We start from the raw sequence: 15,565 nt of genomic DNA, 5'->3' as shown, positions 1-15,565 counted from the left end.
ATATACATACATATATACCTGTACTGGCTCACCAGCACTGGCTTCCTGTGCACTTAAGATGTGACTTTAAGGTTTTACTACTTACGTATAAAATACTACACGGTCTAGCTCCATCCTATCTTGCCGATTGTATTGTACCATATGTCCCGGCAAGAAATCTGCGTTCAAAGGACTCCGGCTTATTAGTGATTCCAAAAGCCCAAAAAAAGTCTGCGGGCTATAGAGCGTTTTCATTTCGGGCTCCAGTACTCTGGAATGCCCTCCCGGTAACAGTTCGAGATGCCACCTCAGTAGAAGCATTTAAGTCTCACCTTAAAACTCATCTGTATACTCTAGCCTTTAAATAGACTCCCTTTTTCGACCAGTTGATCTGCCGCTTCTTTTCTTTTTCTCCTATGTCCCACTCTCCCTTGTGGAGGGGGTACGGTCCGATCCGGTGGCCATGTACTGCTCGACTGTGTATCGGCTGGGGACATCTCTGCCTCCGCTTGGGATGGTTTCCTGCTGGCTCCGCTGTGAACGGGACTCTCGCTGCTGTTTCGGATCCGCTTTGGACTGGACTCTCGCGACTGTGTTGGATCCATTATGGATTGAACTTTCACAGTATCATGTTAGACCCGCTCGACATCCATTGCTTTCCTCCTCTCCAAGGTTCTCATAGTCATCATTGTCACCGACGTCCCACTGGGTGTGAGTTTTTCCTTGCCCTTATGTGGGCCTACCGAGGATGTCGTAGTGGTTTGTGCAGCCCTTTGATTTAGGGCTATATAAGTAAACATTGATTGATTGATTGATTGATTGATTGATTGACATATCGGGTCTTCATTCACGTTTTGAGTGAGGGATGAGGCAAAAACTAATCCAGACGCGCTGTAGACGTTCTCAAGTACATTTGTTCTAAGAATTTGAAAACGGGGCGTTATCATACGATCACCCTGTACAAGTGTTGCGTCACGGTGGTACCTAATTAAGTGGCTGCTGAGGTAATATCCCAGCAGAAGTTGCTCTCAGGCTCATGTCTCTCGCCTTCGGAATCATCTTAAAAGCCACATTTCACATGTATTAGTTTCGGAGCGAAAGCTGAAGTCATCCATTTCAGGTTAAATTAAACCTCCATCATTTCCACGGGGCTGTTTTAAAAGCATGAAACCTCAATTACAGGAAAGAACTGACCTTGGTTCACTGCCTAGAGAGACAACTTCCTCCTGCGCCACGTGGTGATGAAAATGGCAAGGGGGGGGGGAGAAGTGTGTGTAGTTGCAGGGGGGAGGAGGTGAGGGGATGATGGTATAGCAGAATACAACAGGAAGTGAGGTAAGAGGAGGCCATACCTTGGTCGCCAATCATCAGGTGTGCCAGACCTTAAAGGAAGACAAGAGCACAGTCAGCACAGCAAAGGACCACGGGGCGTGAAGTGTTTGTTTACATGTGCAATTCAGTATGTGTCTCGTGTGTTGCGCTCTAAAATGACTCTTCTAAAGAGAGACAAAAACCCGTGCGGCAGCCACTTACTCATCCCTGGGCAGGTACAAAAGGAGGCGCGCGGCACAAAGAGAGCCAACTTGTAAAGAGTGCAGTGCTTCTTATGTGTCTCTATGTACTGTGTGACCTTGCTTGTGCAGTAGGTGATGTCGCACTTACCCGCCGTGGCTGCAGCCACACCGCACATTTTTACCTACGGCCGGGAAGCAAGACCCCAAAAAAGGATGACGTGGTAAAAGCTAGGAATGGTCTCTGAGAGTGACTTAGGGCTAATATCATGAAAGCGAAGGGAATGAAGATCTGAGAAAGTAAGTACAATTGTGCGAGCAAGATTGATATTAAAGCATTGATACCATATTTCCTCATATGGTGGCTGGGGGGCTCAACTGCAGCGAGTACCAGGCCTCTGGGAGGGATAAAGTGTTTCCTACGAGGAGGAAACACTTTTTCCAATAATATGAAATATTGGAATATACAGCGCCAGTCCAAACATTTGACAGTAAATTTAGATGGATAGTACTTTATTGATTCCTTCAGGAGAGTTTTCTCAGGAAAAATTTAAATATAAATGTATGTATATCATATTTTGACAAATTATGTACAATTACACTTGTTTTTTTCAGCATTTTTTATGTCCGGGGTGTCCAAAGTGTGGCCCTTATCTTGAATATTTTTGGCCCGCTACACATTTTAAAGACAAAATAAACACATCCTGGATTAAATAGCATAGGACTCATAGCAAGAGTGGTCCTCAGGTCCTGTTAATCAGGGGCAATAGATCCACAGCCACAGATCCACTATTAACCACTAATAAATATTACACAGTCAAAATGAAAGCTTGTTCCCATAGGCACCATAAACTGTTAATAATGTTTAGATAAAAGTGTATATTATATATACTATTATATATATAGTATTTATATAGGTGTGTGTGTGTATTTTGGGTATATGCATGTGTGTATGTATGTGTATATGTATATATATATATATATATATATATATATATATATATATATATATATATATATATATATATATATAAATTGTATATGTGTGTGTGTATATATGTGTGTGTACATATGTATATATGTAAGTGTGTGAATTTAAATGTATTTTATATAGACAATATATAGCAGCAACCACAGAATTGATTTATATTATATATATTATTATTGTATTATATATTGTATATATATATATTGTATATGTATGGGGGTGGGACCTAATAAGTTTACTTCTTCCCACTCCCTTTTGAGCCAATCTTGACATCTACAAAAGATTAGTCACATGTAATGTTTTCAATGTAGGTGTAAAAATAATGTATCTATATATTTCTTTTGTATTTTATTTCATTCTCTTGTTTTGTTTGCATGGCTCAAAATAAACCACTCATTCAAATAAATGCACAGAAAGCTATGGCAAAATTGAACTGAAAACCAAAAGGCCGAACAACCTGTGTGTAATACTGGTCTTTGATGATTTTTCAGGCGTCCATGTTCCAAGAAATGTTGCATTTTCAAGTATGCTAAGGCCTCAAAAACCTTATCATTGGCGGTATGTCATAATAATAACAATAGTAATAAAAATACTTTCACGATATTTTTGGGGATTATAAACAGCTACTTTTTCCCCAAACTTTGAACCCTGCGGTTTACACAGAGGTACAGCTAATCTGTGGCTTTTTCTTGGGTTAAGCAAAGAAATCCAACAATATACTAGAATGATTCACTTTAAGACATTGTTGAAACGCAAAGAAAGACAAATCCTGGTACACATCTTGAACCTTATTAAAAAAAGCACAAAATCTTTGTCATCTCATAAAGGAAGAATTTTGTTTTGTTGGATCAGCCGTTTGGAAACAATTAAGGTATGTAAATAAACATTTACAAAATCTACATAAAAATATCTTATTTCATAGCGTATATCTGCAGCTTATAGTCCGGTTCAACTAATATATAAAAAATTTGGGCCATTTTTTCTCCTAAAATTCAGTGGGTGCGGACTATACTCCGGTGCGTCTTACAGTCCAAAAAATACGGTAAGATATCGAGGGGGTTGTATTGGGGAAGGCAAGTTTATTTTAGAGCACAGTTTGTAGGCAAAGCAATTCAAAGTGCTTTAAAGATGCATAAAATTACAAAAAGATCATAAATAAAATGATGAATCATCATGAATTATTTCTAATTTGCTTTGTTATCTAAGCCAACCTTTTTTCAGTGATGTACCCCCTGTAAACATTTTTTAATTCAAGTACCCCCTAATCAAAGCAAAGCATTTTTGGTTGAAAAAAAAAGAGATAAAGAAGTAAAATACAGCACTATGTCATCAGTTTCTGATTTATTAAATTGTTTAACAGTGTAAAATATTGCTCATTTGTAGTTGTCTTATTTGAACTACTTGGGAAAAAAATGATACAAAAATAACTAAAAACTTGTTGAAAAATCCATCCATCCATCCATATTCTACCGCTTATTCCCTTTGGGGTCGCGGGGGGCGCTGGCGCCTATCTCAGCTACAATTGGGCGGAAGGCAGGGTACACCCTAGACAAGTCGCCATGTCATCGCAGGGCTTGTTGAAAAATAAACAAATTATTCAATTATAGATAAAGATTTGCACACATAAGTAATCATCAACTTCATCTTTGGGGATTGTAATAGATATCCATCTGGATTCATCAACTTCATTCTAAACTTTTTTTCACAAAATAAGAAATCTTAACATCAATATTTATGGAACATGTCCACAAAAAAATCTACCTGTCAACACTGAATATTGCATTGTTGTATTTTTTTTCCCCACAGTTTATGAACTTATATTCATATTTTGTTGAAGTATTATTCAATAAATATATTCATAAAGGATTTTTGAATTGTTGCTATTTTAAGAATTTTTTCTTTTTAAATCTCACGTAGTGAAGTGAATTATATTTATATAGCGCTTTTTCTCGAGTGACTCAAAGCGCTTTACATAGGGAAACCCAATATCTAAATTACATTCAAACCAGCGTGGGTGGCACTGGGAGCAGGTGGGTAAAGTGTCTTGCCCAAGGACACAACGGCAGTGACTAGGATGGCGGAAACGGGAATCGAACCTGCAACCCTCAAGTTGCTGGCACGGCCACTCTACCAACCGAGCTAAACCGCCCCTTGGCATACCTTCAAGTACCCCCATTTGAGAACCACTGATCTAAGCTAAAATGTGGATAATTTGCTGAAATAACAGCAGTGTTCTGTTCTACATGGTAGTGTGCTGGGGGGGCAGTACATCTAAGGACAGCTCCAGACTTGAGAAACTGATCAGGCGGGCCGGTTCTACAATGGGAATGAAACTGGACTCACCGGTGACGGTGGCAGAGAAGAGGACTGTTGACAAACTAGTGAGCATCCTGGATGATGCCAGTCACCCTCTGCATAGTGTTATCAGTAGCCAGAGGAGCCTGTTCAGTTCTAGACTGCTTCATCCCAAGTGCAGGACTAATAGACTCAAGAACTCCTTTGTCCCACACGCCATTAGACTGTACAACTCCTCTCTGGGACGGGGGGCGGGGGGTACTAGGATGACAGGGGATGCAAAACTAACAGTGCAATACGTTTTCATAACATGGTCACTACTGCCTACTTTGTCTTGTTATATTCTTATTTTACTGTTATATTGTTATTTCCATTGTTTTTATTCTTTTTGTAATATTTCTCTATTTTGTTTCCTTTTAAACCCCCATTATTTACTTTTTTCTTTAAATTGATCTCAACTCTGTACACTGCTGATGGAATTTTAATTTTCCTGAAGGAACTCTCCTGAAGGAATCAATAAAGTACTATCTATCTATCTATAAAATGACCCACATTGTATTGGTTTTAGCGTAGCATCTTTCATGTGCAAAATGTATCAAAGTAGACGCCGTGTACTTTCATTTTTCTATACTTGGCCCTCGTTGTTAAAACGTTGAACGCCCCTGCTCTATGTGGTTGTGCTCGTCCTGTATGGGGAAAAACTGCAGGTTTAAGGGTTTTTCATTTCAACTTAAGGCTACCTGGTGGGATCCTCCGACGTAAATAACGCCGGTCAGCCTAAACGTCCGTACACTTGAAAGCCACGCCACTATTTGAGGAAGTAGGTAGGTAGTTAGAGGGCGCGGGTCCACCTACCTGGCGTGTAGCTGTGCTCTGGGAAGGTTTCACGGCCAGGCGAGGAAGAGAGAGAGACAGACATTCATTAACATGCATGCTGAGCCCTTTGGGTTACCATGGCTACTTACTGTACATGCACACTGGTCCAGGGTTACCGAGGCAACGTGCATGCAAAGGTCCACACAGACTTCACATTGGTTACCGTTGTTTATATATATATATTTTTTTTTTTTGCAAAGGTAGCCAAAGTTTTGGCCATACACACAAACACACACAACTGCATTAAAATGTACACACACACACACACACGTTGGCCCCGTACACATTCCTACCTGCATGTTTGGATTCGAGAGCCAGTTACCCCCAAAACTTACCTTTAGGCCGCTTCCACTCGCAAGAGCCCACCCCAACAGTCAGCATGCAACACACACACGCTCACACACACACACACATTTGCAGTGACAAATGATGATGTCATATTAATGATGTGAAATAGCAGGAAGGGATGGAGTCGCAGTGCAGGAAAGAGGGCATGCATGGTTCAACACTGACAGTGTGTGATCATTTGTGTGTGTTTGTGCACTATTTGATGTCATAGCTGTGTGTGTGTGTCTCAAAGTGTGTGTGCGAACTTCCTTGCCCGTGCCCTTGTGCAAGTAGCGTGGCAGGAACAGGTGGAGCCATTAGCATGCTAACTGTGAGTCGGCCTCAAGGACAAGGCGAGTCGGGCCGGGCCTAACGAGCCGGCCGGGTTCACTTCCGACTTCACTAGAGGGCACGATGACTCGGTGGGTATTCAGGGCGACACGTCAGGCTACATACTAAAATGTATCAGACATTGTCAGAAATGAGTAGAAAAACGTGCTGCACACCAACGAAGGTCAACCGGGAAACTTGATTTTGCTCGGACGCACAGTTCCAAGTGGTTCCAGCCACCCTGTTCCTGCGTTAACACAACAACTAAAGGGGGTGATAGTCGATTACTCAATTAGTCGATCGTGTGGAATAAACACGCCTCGAAGCAACCGTAGCAAGATGGCGTGCACTACATGTCTGTAACAAGCAGAAGTGATGGGATTGGAAAGGGATAACAACAGACCTGTACTGAGGCAGCATTAAGGCTGGTATATACTCTCTCGTCTTGTAATTCTCCTCCAAAACACTATGGGGCAGTGTGTCCCCCAAGCTGCCGTTGACATAGGACTGGGCGATATGGCTGAAAACTTTTTTATTGGTTGATAGATACTTATTGATATTTTTATGACCTATCGACAATAAAAACCAGGAGAAGAATGTAATAAATGTAAACGTTTTGATTTCAAAATAGAGCTGGGCGATATGACCTTTTATTAATATCTCCATATTTTTTAGGCCATGTCACGATACACGATATATATCTCCATATTTTGCCTTAGCCTTGAATGAACATTTGATACATATAATCACAGCAGTATGATGATTCTATGCGTCTTCATTAAAACATTCTTCCTCATACTGCATTAATATATGCTACTTTTAAACTTGCAGACAGGGAAATCAAAACTACCTCAATTGTATTTATTAAACAGTTATTAAGCAGTGGCACAAACATTCATGTTATGTCCAAACAGAAAGTGCAAGATTGTCAGAGACATTTTAAAACAAATAAAGTGCACTTTTGTGCATGATGTCACTAAGATGACATATCAAAACAACACTAAATCAAAGTGCACTACTATAGTTTAAAACATATAAAGTGCACTTTTGTGCATGATGTCACAAGCTATTTCAATAACTGTCAAATAAAAATGAGCTGCATAATACGAAATCAAATAGTGTTCGTCCTTCGCTATGTGGTAGGTTACTGCGGAGGTTAGCATGGCTAACGTTAGCTCTCGGCGAGAGCGTATGACGCTAGACGCCCGAGAGTATGTAAGAAAGCGGGCTAGTTTTCCGTCTCTGTGAGAATGAGAGACGAGGAGGAGTGAGAAACGCCAGTAATGTAATGCCCGCAGCCAAAAGCAACTGTGTGAAGTGAATTATATTTATATAGCGCTTTTCTCTAGTGACTCAAAGCGCTTTACATAGTGAAACCCAATATCTAAGTTACATTTAAACCAGTGTGGGTGGCACTGGGAGCAGGTGGGTAAAAGTGTCTTGCCCAAGGACACAACGGCATTGACTAGGATGGCGGAAGCGGGAATCGAACCTGCAACCCTCAAGTTGCGGGCACGGCCGCTCTACCAACCGAGCTAAAACCGCCCCGTGTGAGAACATATAATCGAATATTACGATGTAGTCATTTTCTATATCGCACAGAGACAAACCTGCGATATATAGATATATCGCCCAGCCCTATCTCTATCCTCCTTTAAAACCACACTAAAATAACACCTCCAGGCAACTTCAACCCTAAACTAACACCCTCCCCCCCTCCACATCCCACCTCCCCGGATAGTAAATAATCAAATGTATAACGTATTATTTTCGGGTCTCCCCATGTCTAGCATTAAAAGATTACAGTTGGTACAAAATGCGGCTGCTAGACTTTTGACAAGAACAAGAAAGTTTGATCACATTACGCCTGTACTGTATATACCTTTATATACATATATACATACATATATACCTGTACTGTATATACCTTTATATACATATATACATACATATATACCTATACTGTATATACCTTTATATACATATATACATACATACATACCTGTACTGTATATACCTTTATATACATATATACATACATATATACCTATACTGTATATACCTTTATATACATATATACATACATATATACCTGTACTGTATATACCTTTATATACATATATACATACATATATCCCTATACTGTATATACCTTTATATACATATATACATACATATATACCTATACTGGCTCACCTGCACTGGCTTCCTGTGCACTTAAGATGTGACTTTAAGGTTTTACTACTTACGTATAAAATACTACACGGTCTAGCTCCATCCTATCTTGCCGATTGTATTGTACCATATGTCCCGGCAAGAAATCTGCCTTCAAAGGACTCCGGCTTGTTAGTGATTCCCAAAGCCCAAAAAAAGTCTGCGGGCTATCGAGCGTTTTCCGTTCGGGCTCCAGTACTCTGGAATGCCCTCCCGGTAACAGTTCGAGATGCCACCTCAGTAGAAGCATTTAAGTCTCACCTTAAAACTCATTTGTATACTCTAGCCTTTAAATAGACTCCCTTTTTAGACCAGTTGATCTGCCGTTTCTTTTCTTTTTCTTCTATGTCCCACTCTCCCTTGTGGAGGGGGTCCGGTCCGATCGTGGTGGTTTGTGCAGCCCTTTGAGACACTAGTGATTTAGGGCTATATAAGTAAACATTGATTGATTGATTGATTGATTGATATACTTGTTCTTATGCTTTCTGATCTCTCTATGTCCACTACTTGCTGTACATATCCTACGAAGTCAGACCTACACTGTTTCAATGTCCATTTCTCCCATGATGCCTTAGCCTTGTAAATAATGTAAATAATTCAATGTACATACTATGATGATTAACTTTTGTGATGACTGTATTATCCTGATAGTATATATTTGTACCGTGAATTGATTAACGTGGACCCCGACTTAAACAAGTTGAAAAACTTATTGGGGTGTTACCATTTAGTGGTCAATTGTACGGAATATGTACTGAACTGTGCAATCTACTAATAAAAGTTTCAATCAATCAATACCGGTGCGCTCCATAGTCCAGAAAATACGGTACAACGAAAGTTTTAGCATACATATTTTTATTGATATCAATTACGTGTCTCTTTTGATACTGTTTAATCGGCCCAACCCTGCGTTGTGTAGATATTTACCTTCTTCTGAAAAGTGAGCAATGACAATCGCAACATTGGCATCTTTGTTAGCACTGGAACCAATCATTCAGAAACGTCAGTTTACTTTTAATGGACATTTTACTTATAAACCAGAGGAAAATATGTCTGTGAAAATAAACTGCAGCCCTTGAAGGAGTCACGGCAGAGAACCGGCAAATTTGCAACGGTCAAAAAAACTCTGCAATTGAAAATAAACACTGTTAAAACGACCTGTTGGTGTTAATGTTTATGTTCATGTGTTATTGATGTTCAGAGTTCCCATGTTTGTGAAAAGGTGAATTGACAGAGAATGACGAAGTGTTCCGCGTGAAAGAAAAATACGTGTGTGCACTAGAGCTGGGCGATATATCGAGTTTGTAAGATATATCGATATATTTTTAAACAAGATATGAATTGAGAAAATATCGTAATAGCGATGTAATTTATTTCACGATAAAATTACCAAACGCTGCTTATTTGTTGTGTTCCTTGTTGTACCCATCCGTGGGATACTAAACCTGTCACAATTTGTATCTAAGGTATCACAAAACTTAGTGTTTGCCATGAATTCCCGGCGAGAATATAAAAAAAAGTCTGCGGGCTATAGAGCGTTTTCCGTTCGGGCTCCAGTACTCTGGAATGCCCTCCCGGTAACAGTTCGAGATGCTACCTCAGTAGAAGCATTTAAGTCTCATCTTAAAACTCATCTGTATACTCTAGCCTTTAAATAGACCTCCTTTTTAGACCAGTTGATCTGCCGCTTCTTTTCTTTCTCCTATGTCCCCCCCTCCCTTGTGGAGGGGGTCCGGTCCGATGACCATGGATGAAGTACTGACTGTCCAGAGTCGAGACCCAGGATGGACCGCTCGTCGGGACCCAGGATGGACCGCTCGCCTGTATCGGTTGGGGACATCTCTACGCTGCTGATCCGCTTGAGATGGTTTCCTGTGGACGGGACTCTCACTGCTGTCTTGGAGCCACTATGGATTGAACTTTCACAGTATCATGTTAGACCCGCTCGACATCCATTGCTTTCGGTCCCCTAGAGGGGGGGGGGGGGGGTTGCCCACATCTGAGGTCCTCTCCAAGGTTTCTCATAGTCAGCATTGTCACTGGCGTCCCACTGGATGTGAATTCTCCCTGCCCACTGGGTGTGAGTTTTCCTTGCCCTTTTGTGGGTTCTTCCGAGGATGTTGTAGTCGTAATGATTTGTGCAGTCCTTTGAGACATTTGTGATTTGGGGCTATATAAATAAACATTGATTGATTGATTGATTAAGAAGACAAAAGCTGCCTTTGATCCTACCAAGAAGAAGGCTTGTTAAACTTCACTGTGTAGGATGGGAAGCAACATGAAGATGTTCTGTTTCTTTGATGTATTGTAATCAACAGAAAGATATTGTCTTGACCTGAAACTACAAAGCGGAGAGGAAACAGGACCAAACCCCCCTCCAGGCGACCTTTTTTGAACTGTTTTGTGACAAAGGCGATGGCTGTTTACGACCCCTGTCCCTTAGACAGAGCTGTTGCCATTTATTCATGGAAAGTCCGAATGAAAGAAGAGGCGTACAATCTTTCGTCAGGAGCGTGGTGGAACTGTACAAAGAGTACAGTCCAGACGTTTCTCCTCATTGAGACAGATTTAATTCTGTCTCTGTTTAATTCCTCGCATCTTGTCTTGTTTAATAGATGACATCAGTGTTGGAACCTGACAAAACCCCTCCCCTTCCTCCATCCAAGATGTGCTTGCACGTATAGGAACATCCATAGTTGGTTGGTTTTTTACTATGATGAGTCACGATTGGTTAGGGACAGACCAATCAGAGGCAGGATAGGGCGGGTCATCGAACCAGGAAGGGAAATCACAAAGTGACTGCCTGCAAATGTATTGTTTTATCTGAGTGTGATACATTTTGCACAGCTATGTTATTTATTTTACGTAGAAATAATGTTTTTCTATTTTATTTATGTTATGTAATTCAGTACTCTTTAAACAGTTTCTTCTCTGTGCTGTTAAGACCCCTCTTGACTAACTGGGTTAATAAAAGTGCCACTGACCATTTACAGTACAGTTTTTATACACTACAATTTCACTGAATATGGCTCAAAAATGAATATATCTTAATATGTATACTTTTACCGAAAAATATCAATTTTCTACGTCTTGTCCCTTTTGGGGTCACGGGGCGTGCTGGAACCTATCTCAGCTGCATTCGGGAGGAAGGCGTTTACACCCTGGACAAGTCGCCACCTCATCACTGGGCCAACACAGATAGACAGACAACATTCACACCATCGAGATATGTATCGAATATTGAGTTGAAGTAAATATTCATCGAGATATATTTTTAGTCCATATCGCCCAGCCCTACTGTGCACATGAAAGAATATGTGTCGGAATTAAATCATTTTGTTAGCACAAGATTGGCAAAAAAAGTTAAAAAGAGCGTCATTTGTGTGAATTCTTCTGTACGAACAACAACATAAGATGAAAAACTACACATTGAGTAATTTACTTTTAGAGCACACTAGGATAAGTACACAATATGAGTTTGCAAGCAAATGTTCAATCACTTTTGTTTTATCTCATACAACAATTTGTGCATTTCAAGCACAATGTTTGCTCTCCTGTGCTCAGCGACCCTCCTCGGCAAAAGCTGACCGATTAATTTTAATCTGCTTGATGCAATAGTGGCATTGAAACAGGAATTCAGAACAGACAGAGAGATTATCGAATGCAGGGGTCTCCAAAGTGCAGCCCGGGGGCCATTTGCGGCCCACAGGTCATTTTTAAACGGCCCCACGGCACATTGTAAAAATACTATTAAAAAAAAACATAAAAAGTGTTATAAAAGAGCCAACAGGTGAAATGTAACAATAAAATGTTGCAATGTTGACTCTAATAACACAAAACTGCCATGCAGGCTGTTTCTTTTTTTAAATATAATAATGAATCAAAATCAATGACATTATGAATTATTGACCTATTATAGGCTCCAATAACGTCACATTAAATATTCCACTTTGAGATTTTCTTTGGGGAAAATGTTGCATATTTTGTGTTTGCTATGTAAAAAAGTAAGTTTTTTTTTTTTGTTTAAAATAGGGCCTAAAACAAACAAACAAAAAACATAAAAACAATAAAACCTATAATCTGAAGTTGATCTGGGGGTTATTGTGTTAAAAGTAAACAGTTAATGAAATGTATAATTTATTTTTTTACACTTTAATGAGTGCGATGAGGTGGCGACTTGTCCAGGGTGTACCCCGCCTTCCGCCCGATTGTAGCTGAGATAGGCTCCAGCGCCCCCTGTGACCCCAAGAGGGAATAAGCGGTAGAAAATGGATGGATGGATGGAGTAGGACCCTTTTGGATCCTCAATAATTATTGGGTAATTTTTTTTTTAAGTGTCATTGCTAAAAAAAAAATAATAATAATAATGAATTAACATCAATGTCGCTATGAGTTATTGACCCTTTTAAGGCTCCAATTATTATAAAATCTTAAATATTCCACTTATTGGGTGAAAATATTACATATTTTGTGTTTTTTTCCATAAAAAAACAGGGGTTTTCTTTGACAAAAAGAGCATACAACTTAAATCTTTAATAACGTTTTATTGACGGATAGACCTAATGTTGTCCTAGAGCATGGTGTCAAACTCTGGCCCGCCGTGTAATTTCATTTGGCCCTTGAGGCAATATCAAATTAACATTAGAGCTCGCCCGCCGCTGTAACACCACATTCACCGCTAATACTCATACTCGTGATCCCTTCCAATTTTCCCAGGAGACTCCCGAAGTTCAGTGACCCTCCCGAATTTCTCCCGATTTCCACCCGGACAATAATATTGGGGGCGGGCCGTAAAAGCACTGCTTTTGGCGTTCTCTACATGTCGCCACATGCACTTTTCTTCAATAAAAATAGCCTGCCGGCCCACTCACATAATATATGCGGCTCATACACACACACACACACAAGTCTATGCAAGCCATACTTGGTCAACAGTCATACAGGTCACACTGAGGGTGGCCGTATAAACAAGGTTAACACTGTTACAAATATGCGCCACACTGTTAACCCACATCAAACAAGAATGACAAACACATTTCGGGAGAACATCCGCACCGTAACACAACATAAACACAACCCAGAACCCTTTGCATCACTAACTCTTCCGGGACGCTAGAATATACACCCCCGCTACCACCAAACCCCGCCCCTACTCAAAAAAAGGCATTAAATGTGTGTTATTATTTTATTTGATATGCCATTGATATTTCTTAATTATTATTATTTGAAACTGGATTTTGTATGTCACTATAAAGTTATATAAGCCTTGCTTGGTCAATATTCAATGCAAAACTTGTTTGGGTCCCTTTTAAAAGGTTAATTTGTTCAATCTCGGCCCGAAGCTTTGTTCAGTTTTAAATTTTAGCCCGCTCTGTATTTGAGTTTGACACCACTGATCTAGAGATTTAAACCTTGAATAATAATAAAAATAATAATACTGAATAATAGGGACGGCGTGGCGCAGTGGTATGGTGGTCGTGCGCAACCTGAGGGTCCCTGGTTCAATCCCCACCGAGTACCAACCTCGTCACATCCGTTGTGTCCTGAGCAAGACACTTCACCCTTGCTCCTGATGGGTGCTGGTTAGCGCCTTGCATGGCAGCTCCCTCCATCAGTGTGTGTGAATGGGTAAATGTGGAAGTAGTGTCAAAGCGCTTTGAGTACCTTGAAGGTAGAAAAGCGCTATACTAGTACAACCCATTTAATAATGACACCTTTTTTATATTTTTTTGACCAAAACCCTTTAGGGTCCCCGGGATCAAGCCTGAGTGGAGGCCCAAATGTATATAAACATAAGTCCAAAGTTTTAACGCAGTTTTAGATTGTGTCCCCTATATCAATCAATCAATGTTTATTTATATAGCCCCAAATCACAAATGTCTCAAAGGACTGCACAAATCATTACGACTACAACATCCTCGGAAGAACCCACAAAAGGGCAAGGAAAACTCACACCCAGTGGGCAGGGAGAATTCACATTCAGTGGGACGCCAGTGACAATGCTGACTATGAGAAACCTTGGAGAGGACCTCAGATGTGGGCAACCCCCCCCCTCTAGGGGACCGAAAGCAATGGATGTCGAGCGGGTCTAACATGATACTGTGAAAGTTCAATCGATAGTGGCTCCAAGACAGCAGTGAGAGTCCCGTCCACAGGAAACCATCTCAAGCGGATCAGCAGCGTAGAGATGTCCCCAACCGATATGTTCTTAAGTCCTGTTTTCAATCATGGATCTGTCCCTTGTACACACACTTGTTACATTTTTGACTTTAGACTTGGTTTTGAACTTTTATTTCACTTTTCCAGAGGGCACATAATCAAGGGATAAATGAAATTGTGCACAATCAAATACAGTTGGTTCTTACTTTACAAGCTCTATGTGTTCTAGGACTGATCTTGTAAACCCTTGTTTCATTTGTGCATGAAGATGGTAGTGAATTACATTTTTTGTTAAAAGATTGTGTCCCCCATTAAACATTTGTTCAGCAATCCATGAATTGATTAACGTGGACCCCGACTTAAACAAGTTGAAAAACCTATTCGGGTGTTACCATTTAGTGGTCAATTGTACGGAATATGTACTGTACTGTGCAATCTACTAATAAAAGTTTTAATCAATCAATCAATCAAAATCCTGTTGCAGGGTTTGTTGGTCTTGGACAAGTCATATATGTACATATATTGTTTGGGTTTTCAAAATAAAAAATATCAAAATGGCCCCCGCTTGCTTTGATTTTTCAGTGTGCAGCCCTCAGTGGAAAAAGTTTGGACCCCCCTGATCTAATGCCTCAAAACTCGACAGCATAATACGAAACAATGTATCAAATGCGCTCCACAAATTGAGCATTGGCAAGGACGATATAAAATTCATTAAAAACATATTCCAGGCAATGTGAAGTTAACAGTGTGTGGGTGGATCGACTCAGAAAGGCCATTATGCACAAAGAACCCTCATCCTTTCTGGTCAATATGGCCAGATACTTTGAAAAAAAAAGACTAGTTATTCACTTCATTTAATTCTGTCCCCGTCATTGACTTAATCGCT

General features: G+C 40.2%; 1 protein-coding gene across 1 annotated transcript in view; it reads right to left on the bottom strand.

Annotated features, from left to right (window-relative positions):
* Positions 1-15,565, bottom strand: part of LOC133557141 (neurexin-1a-like) — a 174,141-nt gene that overhangs the window by 128,319 nt on the left and 30,257 nt on the right. Inside the window, exons 3-4 of the mRNA XM_061907385.1 lie at positions 5,629-5,646; positions 1,332-1,361 (exon numbers count right to left, since the gene is read on the bottom strand). Coding sequence (XP_061763369.1) covers positions 1,332-1,361; positions 5,629-5,646 — 48 coding nt within the window. The remainder of the gene's footprint in view (positions 1-1,331; positions 1,362-5,628; positions 5,647-15,565) is intronic.

This window comes from Nerophis ophidion, linkage group LG08 (genome assembly GCF_033978795.1).
Source record: "Nerophis ophidion isolate RoL-2023_Sa linkage group LG08, RoL_Noph_v1.0, whole genome shotgun sequence".
Classification (NCBI taxonomy): domain Eukaryota; kingdom Metazoa; phylum Chordata; class Actinopteri; order Syngnathiformes; family Syngnathidae; genus Nerophis; species Nerophis ophidion.
Note: the sequence above shows the minus strand (reverse complement) of the source record. Positions and strands in the feature narration are given on the sequence as shown.